Source organism: Balearica regulorum, chromosome 2 (assembly GCF_011004875.1).
Source record: "Balearica regulorum gibbericeps isolate bBalReg1 chromosome 2, bBalReg1.pri, whole genome shotgun sequence".
Taxonomy (NCBI): domain Eukaryota; kingdom Metazoa; phylum Chordata; class Aves; order Gruiformes; family Gruidae; genus Balearica; species Balearica regulorum.
The window spans coordinates 68,251,753-68,266,104 of NC_046185.1; the positions used below are offsets into that span (position 1 = coordinate 68,251,753).

Genomic DNA, 14,352 nt, shown 5'->3' on the forward strand with positions numbered 1-14,352 from the left:
ACCTTCATAATATTATCTGTACACCCTCTGAGGTTTCTCCTACATCTTTTTTCCATATTTCATATTCCCAAATATCTGATACCCAGTTAAGAATTACACTGTTGTGCCAAAAGAATATATATAATAAGCACAAATGATCACTAAAATATTCAGTTTTTCTTTGATTTACATGACCTCCATTAGAAGTTGCAGCCTTTTATAGGCGTCACTAGATGTTACTTTTTAAATTGCTATACTCCACAACATTATTTTAATCGCTCACAGTTATTTGACATCTGAGTCATGTAATTCCACATAGTACACTATCTAGAAGCATTCTCCAAATGTGCTTGAACAAGCTCTTGTGTCTAATCATTCATTACTAACTTACAGCACTACAGCTGATCAGCACTCTCAAAATATATTATATATTCATTAATTCTAGAAAGCATTTCAGAAGATCTTTCTTCTAAATTTTCTGTGAGCAAAAAAGATTTTAGAACAACATTTTGAGTTATATCCACAAATTGTTTATTAAAGCTGTTTGCTAGCTAAGGACCTCCTGCTCACGATGAAGTTAAAAGAGATTTGCCACTGACTGAAACAGGAACAGAATCAAACCAGTAAAATCTTTCTATGCTTTGCCTGAAATAATAATAAAACACAATGTCTAATAGAAATGTGCGAATAATAATAATAATAATATTCTGCATTTTCATGGCATTTATTGTCCCAGAGGAGTCCCAGTGTAAAGCTAGTATATAATAACTTCCTTATCCGTCTGAAATCTCAGTGAGAGTTTTAGGTACACAGAACGGAATTACCAGAGCTGGAACGATCCCAAGGCAGCAGGGCTAACATCTGTTCCCGTGGAAAATAAAACAAGAACTGTAATGCCCTCAAGCACTCAGGAATTCAGTTTCATACCATTTCTAAAATATGTTATCTCTAAAATCATAGCGGTTTTTAACTCTAGAGTCATGACTGAAGGGCATTCACATCTCAAACTTTAGGCTACCTCAGGTACTTCTGCAGGGCTCTCTTCTAGGAGGGAAGGGAGATAAATCAGAGGTAGGTCTGAGGAAAGAGTTTGCAGACTGAGGGTGATATAGGATAACTAATCTTGCTGCTCCAACCGTTGTGTACACCGAGAGAATATGCTGCAACTGAAGGCTGTACTATGCTCGGTGAATTTCATCCCCAAGCCACTGGGCAGCTGAGGGCTTAGAAGTATCCACAGAAGATGTCTTTGCTTGTCATTTCAAATGGAGACGTAGCAGATAGAAGCAGTAGCATCCCTACATTTGCCATACATCTTTTTTTCTTCTCTTAGCGACACCAAATGCAGGAATAACTATACCGCTGAAAACCACTATTACTCTAGAATGTCTGTAATTCATAGATTTTTGCCTATACGTCATTGCATCATCTGCAATGCGCCTGGAAGCACAATTCAGCTGTGTCTGTACCAGCCTGTACTTGTTTGATCCACGCACCATCTGCCAGGTAACCATAAGAGAGCCTAGCTGGCTCTTCAGGACCATCATGCTCCATCTAGTAAACACTTACGTGGCCCATCTAGTAAACACATAGCCCATGCATATATGTCTGTATCTGGACATATTTCTGTGGAATGAATATAATCTGTTAGTGATCTGCTCTTCAACCAGGACACTAAAATCAATTTCAAGAAAAGCACAGACAGGTAAGAAGATGTTCATTAAACTCTACGCACTATTAAACAAATCAGAACAAGAACAAGAGGCACTGGAGACTGGAAACTCGCAGTGAAAGCCTTCCAGGAAATCTTTTGCTTTCCCATGATATTCTCCTAAATACACCTTTTCCTGCAGTCTTTCTTTCTTGACCCATCGTTCTTAAAAAAAGGTGAGGGGGAGTAGGGACATACCTATGGATTTAATTCCTCTCTCAGGCCCTCCCTATCCAGAACCCAGATCCTGCTGACTCTTCTCTTCCCCTCTGCACTCAAGACATTTCCCTCTTGGGGAAGGACCAGTCTTCCTTTACAGACAACAATACTTGCAAGGGACGTGAAATAATTTTAACCTGCACTATGTAATCATAGCACTCAAGAGACTTGTTTGCTAGACTGCTGTATTAATCGACACATAGTGTGCTACCACAGCTACCAAGAACTGCATCAGGTCCTAGGGCAATTAAAGCACCTGAGACTTTCTCATCTCCATCACGCTTCACTTTGCTTCTGCACCTCCTGTAACAGCCATGTTCTAGTCCTTCCTTGGAAGGTTACAGCTGCAGTTTCAGTGACAGAAATGGCTAAATTTCACAAACAGAAAATTAGAAACTTGCAACATAGTCAACACCACATGCTTTGCACCACATTTTCCATTTTGGATTATAGCTGCAGGAGAGACTCTATCAAAACAGTTCTTATAGCATATATTGCAAATCCTTGACTCTTTTTTCATAGGCTTGTATATGGAGAACAGAGACATATTACACATATTTTCTTGCTGATATGGGATCATCAGCAGAGATCCACACTGATGCGTCACTTGCCTTTGACCATAAGATACTGACATGGTTTGAAGCCATGGTATAAGTGGATGGAGCTACTCCAGGTTTTCTACTATTTTTCAGAGATGATATTTCATTGGCACACTTACTACAAGAGGGTCACTCATCCATAAGTGTCTGTAAGATTTTATCCTATCACCCTTTTTCAATAGACACATGAACCACATTTCCTATCTCTTGTCAAAAAGAACTTGGTGAAGCAAGGCACAGGGCTTTACCACAATGAAAGAAGGTACATAACATTATTCCTTCTTTTTCTACTACATGCCGGAGTGGTGGCAAAGAAACACCTAGTACTACCTAGTACTTCTGTCTAAATAGAACACAAAAGGCCATCTAATCACCAGGAAAAACAATCTCCTACTTATACAAGACATACCAGAACCCATAGTTCCTATGTTGCTTGTCCAGCATGTATAGGCTGTCCCCTCTTTCAGTATTTTTTTTTTTTCAGACGGCCCTCTATACCAACATCAGACAAAACCAAGTGGCAGAGGAAGAAACTGCTGTGAAAAAGCTCTCTAAACCCCTCTCCCAGATTACCTGCTGATCTGGAGCAGGACAGAGCTTCCAAATTTCATAAATTTTATTTTTTCTTTAGTCTTTCATCATTCAAATTCAAAGAATACAGAAAAGAATAAAAAAAACAGAAAAAGAGAAAACAAATGCTAAAACAAAGACGAATTGGAAGCAGGCAGCTACAAAAAACCTCACACTTCAGAAAAACCAGGGTAGTGGAAATACTGAAATGTGGTTTGTCTCTTCAGAAGCTTGAAGGAGAACTACCCTGTGAAGCACAAACCTGCACCACCACTTACTGCAATCACCTTCACTAGAGCTTTGGTTTTTTTATTATTTATAGGGACTTCCACTCTTTGCACCCAAAGTAGCTACAAAGCAGCTTCTAGAGTATGTCATGTATTGTGTCAAACACTGTCTAGATACAGACAAAATTAAATATAGAGCAGAGGAAGCTAAGAGATGTTAGCCAGATCTTAGAAAATGTTTCACCAACTTTTTTTGTAAATATATATGGTTCATTTATTTTAATCAAATATCCACCTCCTAGAATGACAGATGTAGTAACAAGTATTCTACAACTTCAGATTAAAGTCTTTTTTATTTGCCACCTACTATATCTATTAAATCGTCAGCTGCTGATTAGCTTGAGGGCTAATCTTGGAATGTCACAGTTAATCTCAGTTCTCACTTTAAAAAGTTAGAATTTCCCTCTGTACGCAGTGTTACGTTGTTGGCAGATGAAAACATTTGCATTGAATTTTCCTAACGAGCAAACATTGTTTATGACCCTATGCAAACTTGCTGGTGGCTTACTTTAGGAGCTCTCTATTTTGAGGAGTCTTAGAATGAACTGGCCATATAGAGAGCAAATTATTTCACCAACCCACTGTACTGCTGGCAGTTGCTCATCTGAGTTGGATAATGCACTGCAAGTCAGGAGGGAGTAAGGAAGTAAGAGATTCACCACATTTATCTCCACTGGGGGAAGCTCAGATTTATGGTTCAGGAAAAACAGAAAGAGATATATAGGAGGTCTTGCACATAGCCAGACCCCAAGTATTTTTCTTTCTTGTGCTACACAAGAAACCCTGTAACAGGAAGCAAGTTCTGAAAAAAATCAAAAGGAAACACAAGGCATTAAGTTTGGAGTAGTTCGCATTCATAACCCATGGGGTCAGGTGTGGAAAAAACTGAGATCTGCCAACAGTCAGATGGGGTTGTGAGCACACACGTGGTGTACAAATATCTACATGTATATAGTTTCCTGACTATGCAATTTGCTAGCTTATTGAACTCCCTCAAATCACTCAATGATGGATAACAGCCAACTGCAAATTTTCAAATGCTCAAAATTAAGAACAAGTCAAATTTGGTGGAACATTCAAAAGCGTTTCTCGGGAACAAGTATCTTTATAGTGTTAGGTATTCCACCGCACACTAAACCTCCACCCCCTCCCCCTTTATGAAATCAAATGTACTTTTAAAGCACTATTCTAGATTAACAAGAAGTTACTTGATTAAAATTCTTCCTTCCCCCAATACTTTTACTATCTGCCTTACTTCAGCCATGCCAACGAAGAAAATTTGACTCCCGGTATAAATAGCTCTTGAGGCTTAATTCAGAATTGTTCATGCAAAATTAACCACACTGATCAATGCTACTACAGAAATGCTTGCTAGACCCCTGTATTAAGCATAAGCTCACTTTCCTGAAGTCCATGCTAATTCCATCTGATTCTCTGCCAAAGACCAACGTATTCCTTAATTTAACAGTCTTAGGGCATGTTATGTTTCCAGGATGACACAGAATAAATACTTTCTCCCTGTTCCTATTCTGATGTGAACACCTCCTATATTTCTGAGATTCCTGTACAGCACAGTGGCTACTGAAGCCTGGAAAGTGGAGGCAAGCTGCTAAAATCAATCTTCAGAAATAATCAGCATCAAAATACAAAATGAACTTCATCTCAATAAGCATTTTTCCAGTTATGAAACATGACTGGATCCATTCAAATGCAGGATGCCAGGAACAGATTGAAAGCTATTTCATGGCTGTGGTTTCAATTCTGCAGCAGCTACTGTGATGGAATTTTATCCTACTGTGCTAGAGTCTCTGCCTGACATAAAAGGAAAGACAACACTGTATTTAATTTTCTCTCTCCTCCACTGTATTTAATTTTCTCTCTCCTCCACTGTAATTCTTTTTCCATTACACACAAATAATAGAAGACCACAAGGACAAGAAATAAATTAACAATTCTGAAGCCTGATTTATAATCACAGACAATAGCAATAAACTCAAGCAGCAGAATACCCCACCACAACAGTTACAGGACCTCAGGCTTAAGCTGGGGAGAATGGCAACATTCATGACATCACATCAGTGACAAAGGTGAAATGATTAGAAAATTGGAAGAAAGTATTTTTTTAAATAATGTCATGTTTTGCATAAAAATAAATTAAAAATTATCTCCAAATGCATTGTATTTTTCCCACCACCTGGCTACGCGATGGAAACAATATAAACTTTCACCATACTGAGAACAAATGTGGTATTTAATCTCTTTCCAAGCATAACCAACATTTTCTTGCTAAGAAATATAAACATTGTTGTAGTTATAAGGTAGTATGTAACCATCCATAGTCTTTACAAAGAGAAAAAAAAAAGGGGGGAAAAATGACTAAAACAAAAACCTTCTATTCTCTAGATGGATTTTGGTTCAGTATGCACTAAATACGACTCAGTATCCTGAGAAGACAGCACTAATTCTTCACTAATTATCAAGCCTACAAAGTTATACAATGGTAGTACTACACAAAATAAACTTAGACTTTTCTTCCTTTTTTTTTTTTTTTTTTTTTTTTTAGTCCTTTAGGCAAACAGTCTTGCTTTAGAAGAATTATTCTAGCTCTGTAGAAAATTCTCTTTGGCTTTCACACATATATGATGGGCATGTTATAGGTAGTATGCTGTAAACTGCTGTATAATTGAAATGCAGATATATAGATATCCCATATATATATTTTGTTTCACATCACTCTGTACTGATTCAAAGTAGTAATACTACAACAGAGACCTCTGTAGATTCTCCAACTCTAATTTACCTCCAGTGGCTCTACCAACTACCTAAGGGGACTCCTCAGACATCTAAACTGTGTCAAAATAAATTGTGTGAGTACTTCTTTTCTTATCTTTCATTTTAAGATTATGAGAAAGAATGTGTACCATTTGAGAAGAGGGATATATTTATCAAGGAAATAGGCATCTGGCAGTTTATAAACCATTAGGGTGGCAGAGTTGCATTCAATTTACAAAACTGGCTTTATCTGGATTAAGAAAAGTGAAAAAAATTGTCCAAAATCCTTTAAGAGATTTTCTTCTTTCAATAACTTTCCCATTAAAAAATAAGTGTTCTGATAAGCAAGGAATTAGGAAAATGTAAACCATGAAAGCCAAGCTAGTCCCAAATCAAAAGGACTCCTGTCCGGAAAGCTGCTCGTTGCAGATGGACCACTCTAACCACACGATGCCTTACTCGGTTTGAAAGCAGCCATCAGGGGATCTGACTGCAGAATTAGGACGTTCAGATTAACAAAACTGTAGGAACATCCCTGCAGGTCTTTTGTTTGTTCATATTGCATTTCTCATCACAAAGGCCTTTTGTACCTGTAAAACAGTATCCATTTTACCTTTGAAAAAGTATAGCAGATAACTATATTACTGTTTTCTGATAAAACACCAAATACATGTTTCCTTGCTCTATATTCAAAATAAACAAGAAAATTACATGGTAATCAACATGACTATAAGTCAGATAAGCATGAAGGAAAAATACAGGAAGGAACCAGTTTGCTAAGAGAAAAAAAAAATCCAGAAAAAGACAAGAGCCTTTAGGAATGTTTAAGGAATAGCTATAATTTTCTTTCCAATAGATTTCTCATAATAGAATTAGAATAAGTAACATCTGTGTACTGAGTTTTTGATGCACAAAAAGAGGATTAGTCCTGTCAAGTTTTTGGACAATAGCCTAAACTGTTTTCTAAACGTTGTCTCCTAGAAAAAAAAAAAAAGAAAAAAAAAAAAAAAACAGGAAAAAACCCAGAAAACTGAAATAATGACATTCTGTGTAATCAGGAGCTAGTACATTTCACTCCCAGAAAGTCTTTTCAAAATTGTTTAAAAAAAATCCACAAAAACCCACCACTCAACAGTGATTATATTTTTGTGGTTTACTATAAATAATTTCAAAGAAAATGAAAATTGGGTAAAGGGATTTATTATTTATGACATGACAGTGTTTCTGATATCATATTCACAGAACGCATAAAGAAAGATGCCTCTTCTTAATAGATTTTGCATTTTTAGATTCTGGTCTACAGCTTCTTGTCTACCTTCTCCTCATATCTAATAATTAACAACATATTTTACTGTATCATTGGATGAGTTTTTGGATATTATTGGATATCCTTCCTTTTATTTCTTTTTTTTTTCAGAAACTCATTTTATATTTGGCATAAATACTTAAGAATAAATTAATGTCCTTTTCCTGTTTAGAATAAGTTTTTAAAAATAAATTGTAAAAATTTTATACTAAAATTTTAAAGAATTTTATACTAAAATACTTTTTCTGGAAAAAAAATATTAAAATGAGATTTGGCACTCCAAGACCTAGAACTTATGTTCCAGTGAAAGTTTTAAATTAGGTCATAAATGACAGCAATTTATTAGACTGAAGAATAAAATGTTTAAAAATATTTCTGCTAAGAATCAATCTGTTCCTTCAACTTTCTGAACATTTCAATGCAAAACTTTTAATATCTGCTATAAAACTCTTCTTCACACTGTCTGGAAAAACTTGAGTATTGTTTATTCTAGTTATATCCTAAGAAAGTGTAGCTGCTATAGATTTTCTTCTCTGCATATCTTTCTGATATTAAATTTTTTTTTTAATGAATGTTTTATAGGAACAAGAAGCATGATCCTTGCAAATACCAGATTGGGGCTGTGCATTATCATGATGACTTGGTAGACCAATCTTAAAGAGAAATGTTTTACAAAGTGCCTCAGACAAGCACTAAATGCAGTGAATAATTGTTCAGTAATTTCTTTAAAACCCATTATACCTGAGGGAATAAAGTAAGTAAACACAGCTGAATATGGTTGGTGAAACTTTGATTCATTCCCTCCCTAAAGGGATGCAGTTCATATGTGAGGTTTCGCTGGTGTCTCTGAAACTAAGAAAAAAGAGCCTTCTTTGTCTGAGAGGTTTTGGGAATTTTTTTTTGGGGGGGGGGGGGGGGAAGAATTGAAGGGAAATTAATCAGTGCTAATAAAGTCTATGAACTTTACCATAATCAGCTGTCAAGAGTAAACAGCAGGCAAAAAGGCTGAGATGGGGAAACAGGAAAAAAAGGAAGTACATAGCAATATACAATTTCAACCACATTCAGAGATACTGTACTTGGAATAACTCAGGACAGAGATGTCTGAGTCCCTGCAGAGTCTGGTTCATAGCTGCTACTGACTCAAAGTTTTATCAAAGATCCAGTTCTGCTACGGATGCATTGGGATACCCAATTCTTTTACTGAAACCTTCAGTTAAATTCAGTGTAAAAAGAAAGCAAAATTCATATTGTACAGGCAACTAGATTCTAGCATTGTCTTGTCATATAATTGGGTTTTACTTGCAAATCCTGAATTAGTTTCAATAGTACTGTGATACCAAACATCGGGTTCTTCAGCAATTAACAAGGACACGAAAAATTTAAGCCTGCACTTGTTGTTGTTGTCTATACGTAGGCATTTGCTCCTTGAACCGATTTGTGATGTGTGACAACCTTAGTTCTGCTATGTCAACATGTTTTGAGGTTAACTGATATCCAAGACAATGTAAATTAACATGGGAACAGAATCTGACAAGCTACTGCAGAGTGGCGGAAATGATGCCAAGCTTCTGCATGCTCTTGCTTCAAGGAAGTGCCTAAAAGCACTCATTCCGTGCACTGCTGAAATACACATTTCTTCAAAACTCTAATTCCCTTATCTAGCCACGTTACAGCCCAAGTACACTGCTTAACGCAGCGTGTTCCAGTAGGTTCCTCGTTTGCTGCTGTTGGGAACTGTGAAGACCATTCTCCCTGAAATGGAGTCTGCTCATCTCTCTTGGTGAAGGACTATGGCTCTGCAGACTCCTGAACACATACATGTCATTGACTTCTGACTGACATTGCCTCAAATACAATTAAGAAGTTTCAGGGCCAGACTCCTATTGCCCGTTTTACTCTGCTAAAAACTAGAAGCAATGTCAATTAAAAAAAATTACTATGAATTTGCAACAGTACAACTGAAAACAGAATGAGGTTATTACTATAAGTAACCAGTTCATCTTAAGTCATAGTCAACATGCTTTGTACTTGACTGTGCAAAAATACAAATTATGATGGCAAACAATATTTTTACACTATAATAATTTTTTACATTATAATACAAACTTAAATGGCCACTGAAGTATGTTGTAAGACTATCTAGGATGTATAGCACTGGAGTTGGAGACATTAGTGTACTATAACCTATTACCAAAAATAAATGATGGAAGGAAAGAGGTCTTTTCAGATCATGCTCCAGCTACTCCTCAACTGCTAAAACAGTCACTTAAAAGGTCACTGCAGCTTGCAACACTTGTGGTTCCCTTGAGACCACACTGAGTTGTTAATTCAGGTGACATCCATGCTTGAAAATGTGATAACTGAGGAACTGTACAGTGTCATCACTTGGCACCAGAAGACAGGTAAGAAGCAAGAGTCTCAAGGCAACAACATTAATTTTTAAGATAAAGTAGAACTGTGGAAGCTCTGAAGATATAAGAAATACACAACTGTGTTTCTTTTTCAAGAGTATTTAAAATTTAATGCTTGCTTCAGCTACTGACATAAAATCACAAGCCTCCTCCACCCCACAAGTATCAGTTTAAGACTTACCGTTACTCCAAAGAAGTTGGTTTCATTCATAGCATCCAGAAAAATTTTGCCAAGTTTGTGATTTGTGTAGTTAAAATCTTCAATTTTTTGGTGCTTGTTGGTGGCATTCAGATACTTCATTGCACGCTGCAGGGTCTTGGCAATCACCCATATTCCATCATAGGCATAGCCATGAAATTTGCTGGATTGCCCATCACCACGCTTAGCATTGTATTCCTTTTCATATTGCTGTGGAGTCTGCAGAGGAGAAAAACTTCAGTTTTACTTCAATACTTAACATTTTACAGAGTTGCGTCCAAACCTACTCCTTGAAAAGCACTCTCCAATTTAGAGACATGTATGACTAATATAGAAAAGGCTGCCAAAACAAAAATTAAGAAAGAAACTAAAATTCCAAAAACATGTGCTGCCTGACTTACTTACAATACTGACAGTGAGACTGGGAGGGAGACCTAGGAGGCAGACAGACTGAAAAGCAATTGTTCTGCATGAAGGACAACTTGCTTTATTTTGCTTTTGTATAAAAGGCTTCAGTTCAACCAAAGCTACCAGCATAATGGTGAGCCATAATACTAGAACACAGAATAAGTCTGTATCCCTGCAAGTTAGTGGTCTGATTACACTTTATAGGATAATGCAAATCAAATAGCCTTTACTTGAGCAACTATTTCCATACTGTGAAGTTATCTGAGTGGCAATTTGTCTATGTTTTACAAGTTTACTATGCTCTTTATGCTGTGCTGTCTTACGATGCGTTCCCTTTTTGTAAAGTTGCCTTTCGTGCTCAATCAGCAAGGCATGAAAAAAAGATGAAAAAAAGATGAAAAGCAGCAAAATCAGGCATGTTCATCAGTCAGAGTTTGCATGAATTCGTTCTGTGATAAAATGTTACATGATTTATGTAAATACCACCTAAGTACTTATTTAAAACAAGCTCCATTCCCACCCCGTAGTTCTGAGAGGCACAAATCACCAACAAAATTAGCCTTTTGCAGGACGAGGTTTAAACATAAAAGTTTTCTGTTTCTGTGCTCAATTATTTAACTTGACATGACACAACACGATACTGAAGACTGTAACTCAAACTTAACCGTACATTTAACTGTAATGTTCATACAAGGGGAAGAGGACAGATTTGAAGCAAGGGACCTTACTGCTTCCTTACCCTGTAGAGAATTGGAATTGATTTCTAAATATTTAAAAACTGCAAACCAGTGGAAAGACGAGACTAACCATGATCACTGCCAGCTCTCTTTGTAGAAGAACCTTTAGCTTCACCTCCCTCCTCGGTGCTTTGCTGAGACAACTGATGGTATAATAAAATAGTTGGAGGAAAAATACTAACCCTTCCTGATATGGTCTTTATCATTTTTGAGCTGAGGGGCTCAAAATCAACTCCAATATAACCTTCCATGGCTGCAAGAAGATTTTTGCTGAGACATTGTGAAGAATTAATCCAGGATTCCCACCAAAGGTTTTCATACCACCCTGGAATAATCCACTGATATTTGCTGCCATACATTTCTTCATCATAAGCCTACAAAGAAAGAAAAATAGAAAAGCTAATAGACATTGTAATAGACATATTGAACATAAAAGCAATTGTTTTCTGTTCATGTTTTTTTCATTATTAATGAAATTATGGTGCAATTGAAGGATACACAAGTATTTTGAACAGTTTAGAATAATTACTTGCTAATAATGAAGACTCCTTTCTTGAAGATTCCTCTCTTTAAAATTCAGGCCACGAGAAGAGAATTTACTAAAACCTATTTTACTTTCAATAGTCCATTATTCAAAAACAGAAAAACAAAATACTGGATTCTAAAACTGTGGGAGACACAGAGGAACAGAAGCAGCAGACACTGCATTTGCATAGAAAATTCTCCATAACACAGCTATTACATGAGTGGTAGGACCACCATGCTACCATGTTTAAACTAAGGTATTTTCATCCTAATATCATCTGAAAGACCACATAAAACAGGATAAGGTTAAACAAGAAAACTTGGATCCTAGACACTATCAAATCACAATGTTGCAAATATTAATTACGTGACTGTGCTAAAACAGAGACCATAGGGACGTTAAGTAAGCAGTTTCTTCTGAGGAGCATGAATCAATTGTAAATTGATAAAGCAAGCAATTCTCAGTGATTTTTTTTTTTTTTCCAGCAAGAAATTTCTTCAGGTGAAATTCTGTATTGTTTGAATACTGAATATAACTCACTGTACTCTAAGATACTGAGATGATGGTTATAGGCTTTCAATACATAGCAGATACATATAACAGGAAACAGAAATACTTTATTAGTCAGGCACATATGATGTTGTGCCTAAAAGCTGATCTATTCACAATAGATATTCTATTCCATTGTGAAGAGTGTTCTAGGATAAAATTAGCAAATTTTCTCTCAGATGTTTCTCTCACTGTCTTGTAACTAGATATTTTTCTTTTGACATTTCAGTCAGACTCCATTTCAAAACAGCAGGTTTCATGCTGGTTTGGCTCCTAATGTAAGCAATACTGGAGATACAAGACATACTTATAAGATAAAAATTCCAATTTTTAGAAATACATGGTGCAACCTTAGAGCTCTTAACTAGAAAATTGTTACAATTTCACAGAAAATGTTACAGAAGGAGGAAATGATGAGAATGCAAACAGGACATATTAGTCATTCAGAACATAACCGCTTTGAAAAGTATCCCAAAGATCACATCAAAAGCTTATCAGATAAATAAAAACGAATAGCAAAAAATACAAAATAGGACAGCCTCCTAAATATGTTAATACCCAAATTGAAATTGGGCTTTAAATCTGTGAAGGCTATTGTAACAGTGCCAACTAAGTTCATAAATGTGTTGTGCACAAAGCAGATTTGTTTGTACCCTAGTTGCAGAAGTTTTTGTTCAGCCAAAATAAAATTTCATGTATTTGTATACAATGCTGCTTGAAAGTGCTCCTGTCTGAAACCCAGTGTCTTGCATCTCGTATCTTACTTATTCCATAAGCCACATAAATTATTTGTCTTTCTCTTGCTCATTAATTCTACCCTTCCAGCAACACATCTGCTTTTGCCCTCCTGTCCATCTCCACTCCTACTACAGCTATGGTGACACTGCATCCCAAGTCCACCTGCGAGGAAAACAGCAATCCCATCCTGCAATACTTCTTGTTGTCTAAAAGAATTTCCATTACACAATTAGGTCATTCAAGACCTTTCAGTGATGTAGTGTCTTTTATTTGACAGTTTTCAAATCACTGAGGACACAAATGGACACAGAATAGTGCTTTTAGAAAAGGACAATCTTCTGTAGTTTCTCCTGCTCTATACAGATTAAAGTATCAAAACGTGTGTTTCAAGAAAATATTGGCTGTGAACTATTCTGAAATTGGAGCTGCTGGAAATTTTCTATTTGCATAAGCACTTGAGCCTGTTTCCTGCGTAATCTGTAAATGTCCTGGGATATGGACTGAAAATTGAAAGTTTTCAAATAGCCAGAAATTCCACACTGGAAACAAGGGATCATTCCAAACAAGGTTGCACTGAAAATTTCACATTCCTGCAAGAATATGGTTTAAAAAAAAAACAAACAACAAAAAAACCCAAAACAAAACCACTTTAAGAGCTGGCAGCTCTTCATTCGAGATCTGGTGGAATGATAGGGCTTGAAGGGTAGTCTGACGAAGGCAAAAAAAGGAACAAAATCAGCTCCTCCAAAGCTGAGCATCATGACCATGCAGTCATTTTATGAAGACAGGCTGAGAGAGTTGGGGTTGTTCAGCCTGGAGAAGAGAAGGCTCCAGGGAGACCTTACAGCAGCCTTCCAGTATCTGAAGGGGCCTACAGGAAAGCTGGAGAGGGACTGTTTACAAGGGCATGGAGTGACAGGACAAGGGGTAATGGGTTTAAGCTGAAGGAAGGGTCGATTTAGATTAGATATTTGGAAGAAATTCTTTACTGTGAGGGTGGTGAGGCACTGGAACAGGTTGCCCAGAGAAGTTGTGGCAGCCCCCTCCCTGGAAGTGTTCAAGGCCGGGTTGGGTGAGGCTTTGGGCAACGTGGTCTAGTGGAGGGTGTCCCTGCCCATGGCAGGGGGGTTGAAACTAGATGGTCTTTGACGTCCCTTCCAACCCAAACCATTCTATGATTCTATGATTTTTCTAGTGAGAGCACAGTTGTTAGTGATCAGGCATTTCAGTGTTTGGGTTCCGGAAGACTTATTTCAAACCGATGCTTTTTGCCACCTTTTCCTCCCTGTTGATGCTGCTAAATGGAGATGATTTTGATGCTTAAAAGATACATTCCCT

General features: G+C 36.9%; 1 protein-coding gene across 1 annotated transcript in view; it reads right to left on the reverse strand.

Annotated features, from left to right (window-relative positions):
• The window catches only part of GABBR2 (gamma-aminobutyric acid type B receptor subunit 2), a 489,338-nt gene that overhangs the window by 230,829 nt on the left and 244,157 nt on the right, over positions 1-14,352 (reverse strand). Inside the window, exons 6-7 of the mRNA XM_075744642.1 lie at positions 11,384-11,575; positions 10,039-10,275 (exon numbers count right to left, since the gene is read on the reverse strand). Coding sequence (XP_075600757.1) covers positions 10,039-10,275; positions 11,384-11,575 — 429 coding nt within the window. The remainder of the gene's footprint in view (positions 1-10,038; positions 10,276-11,383; positions 11,576-14,352) is intronic.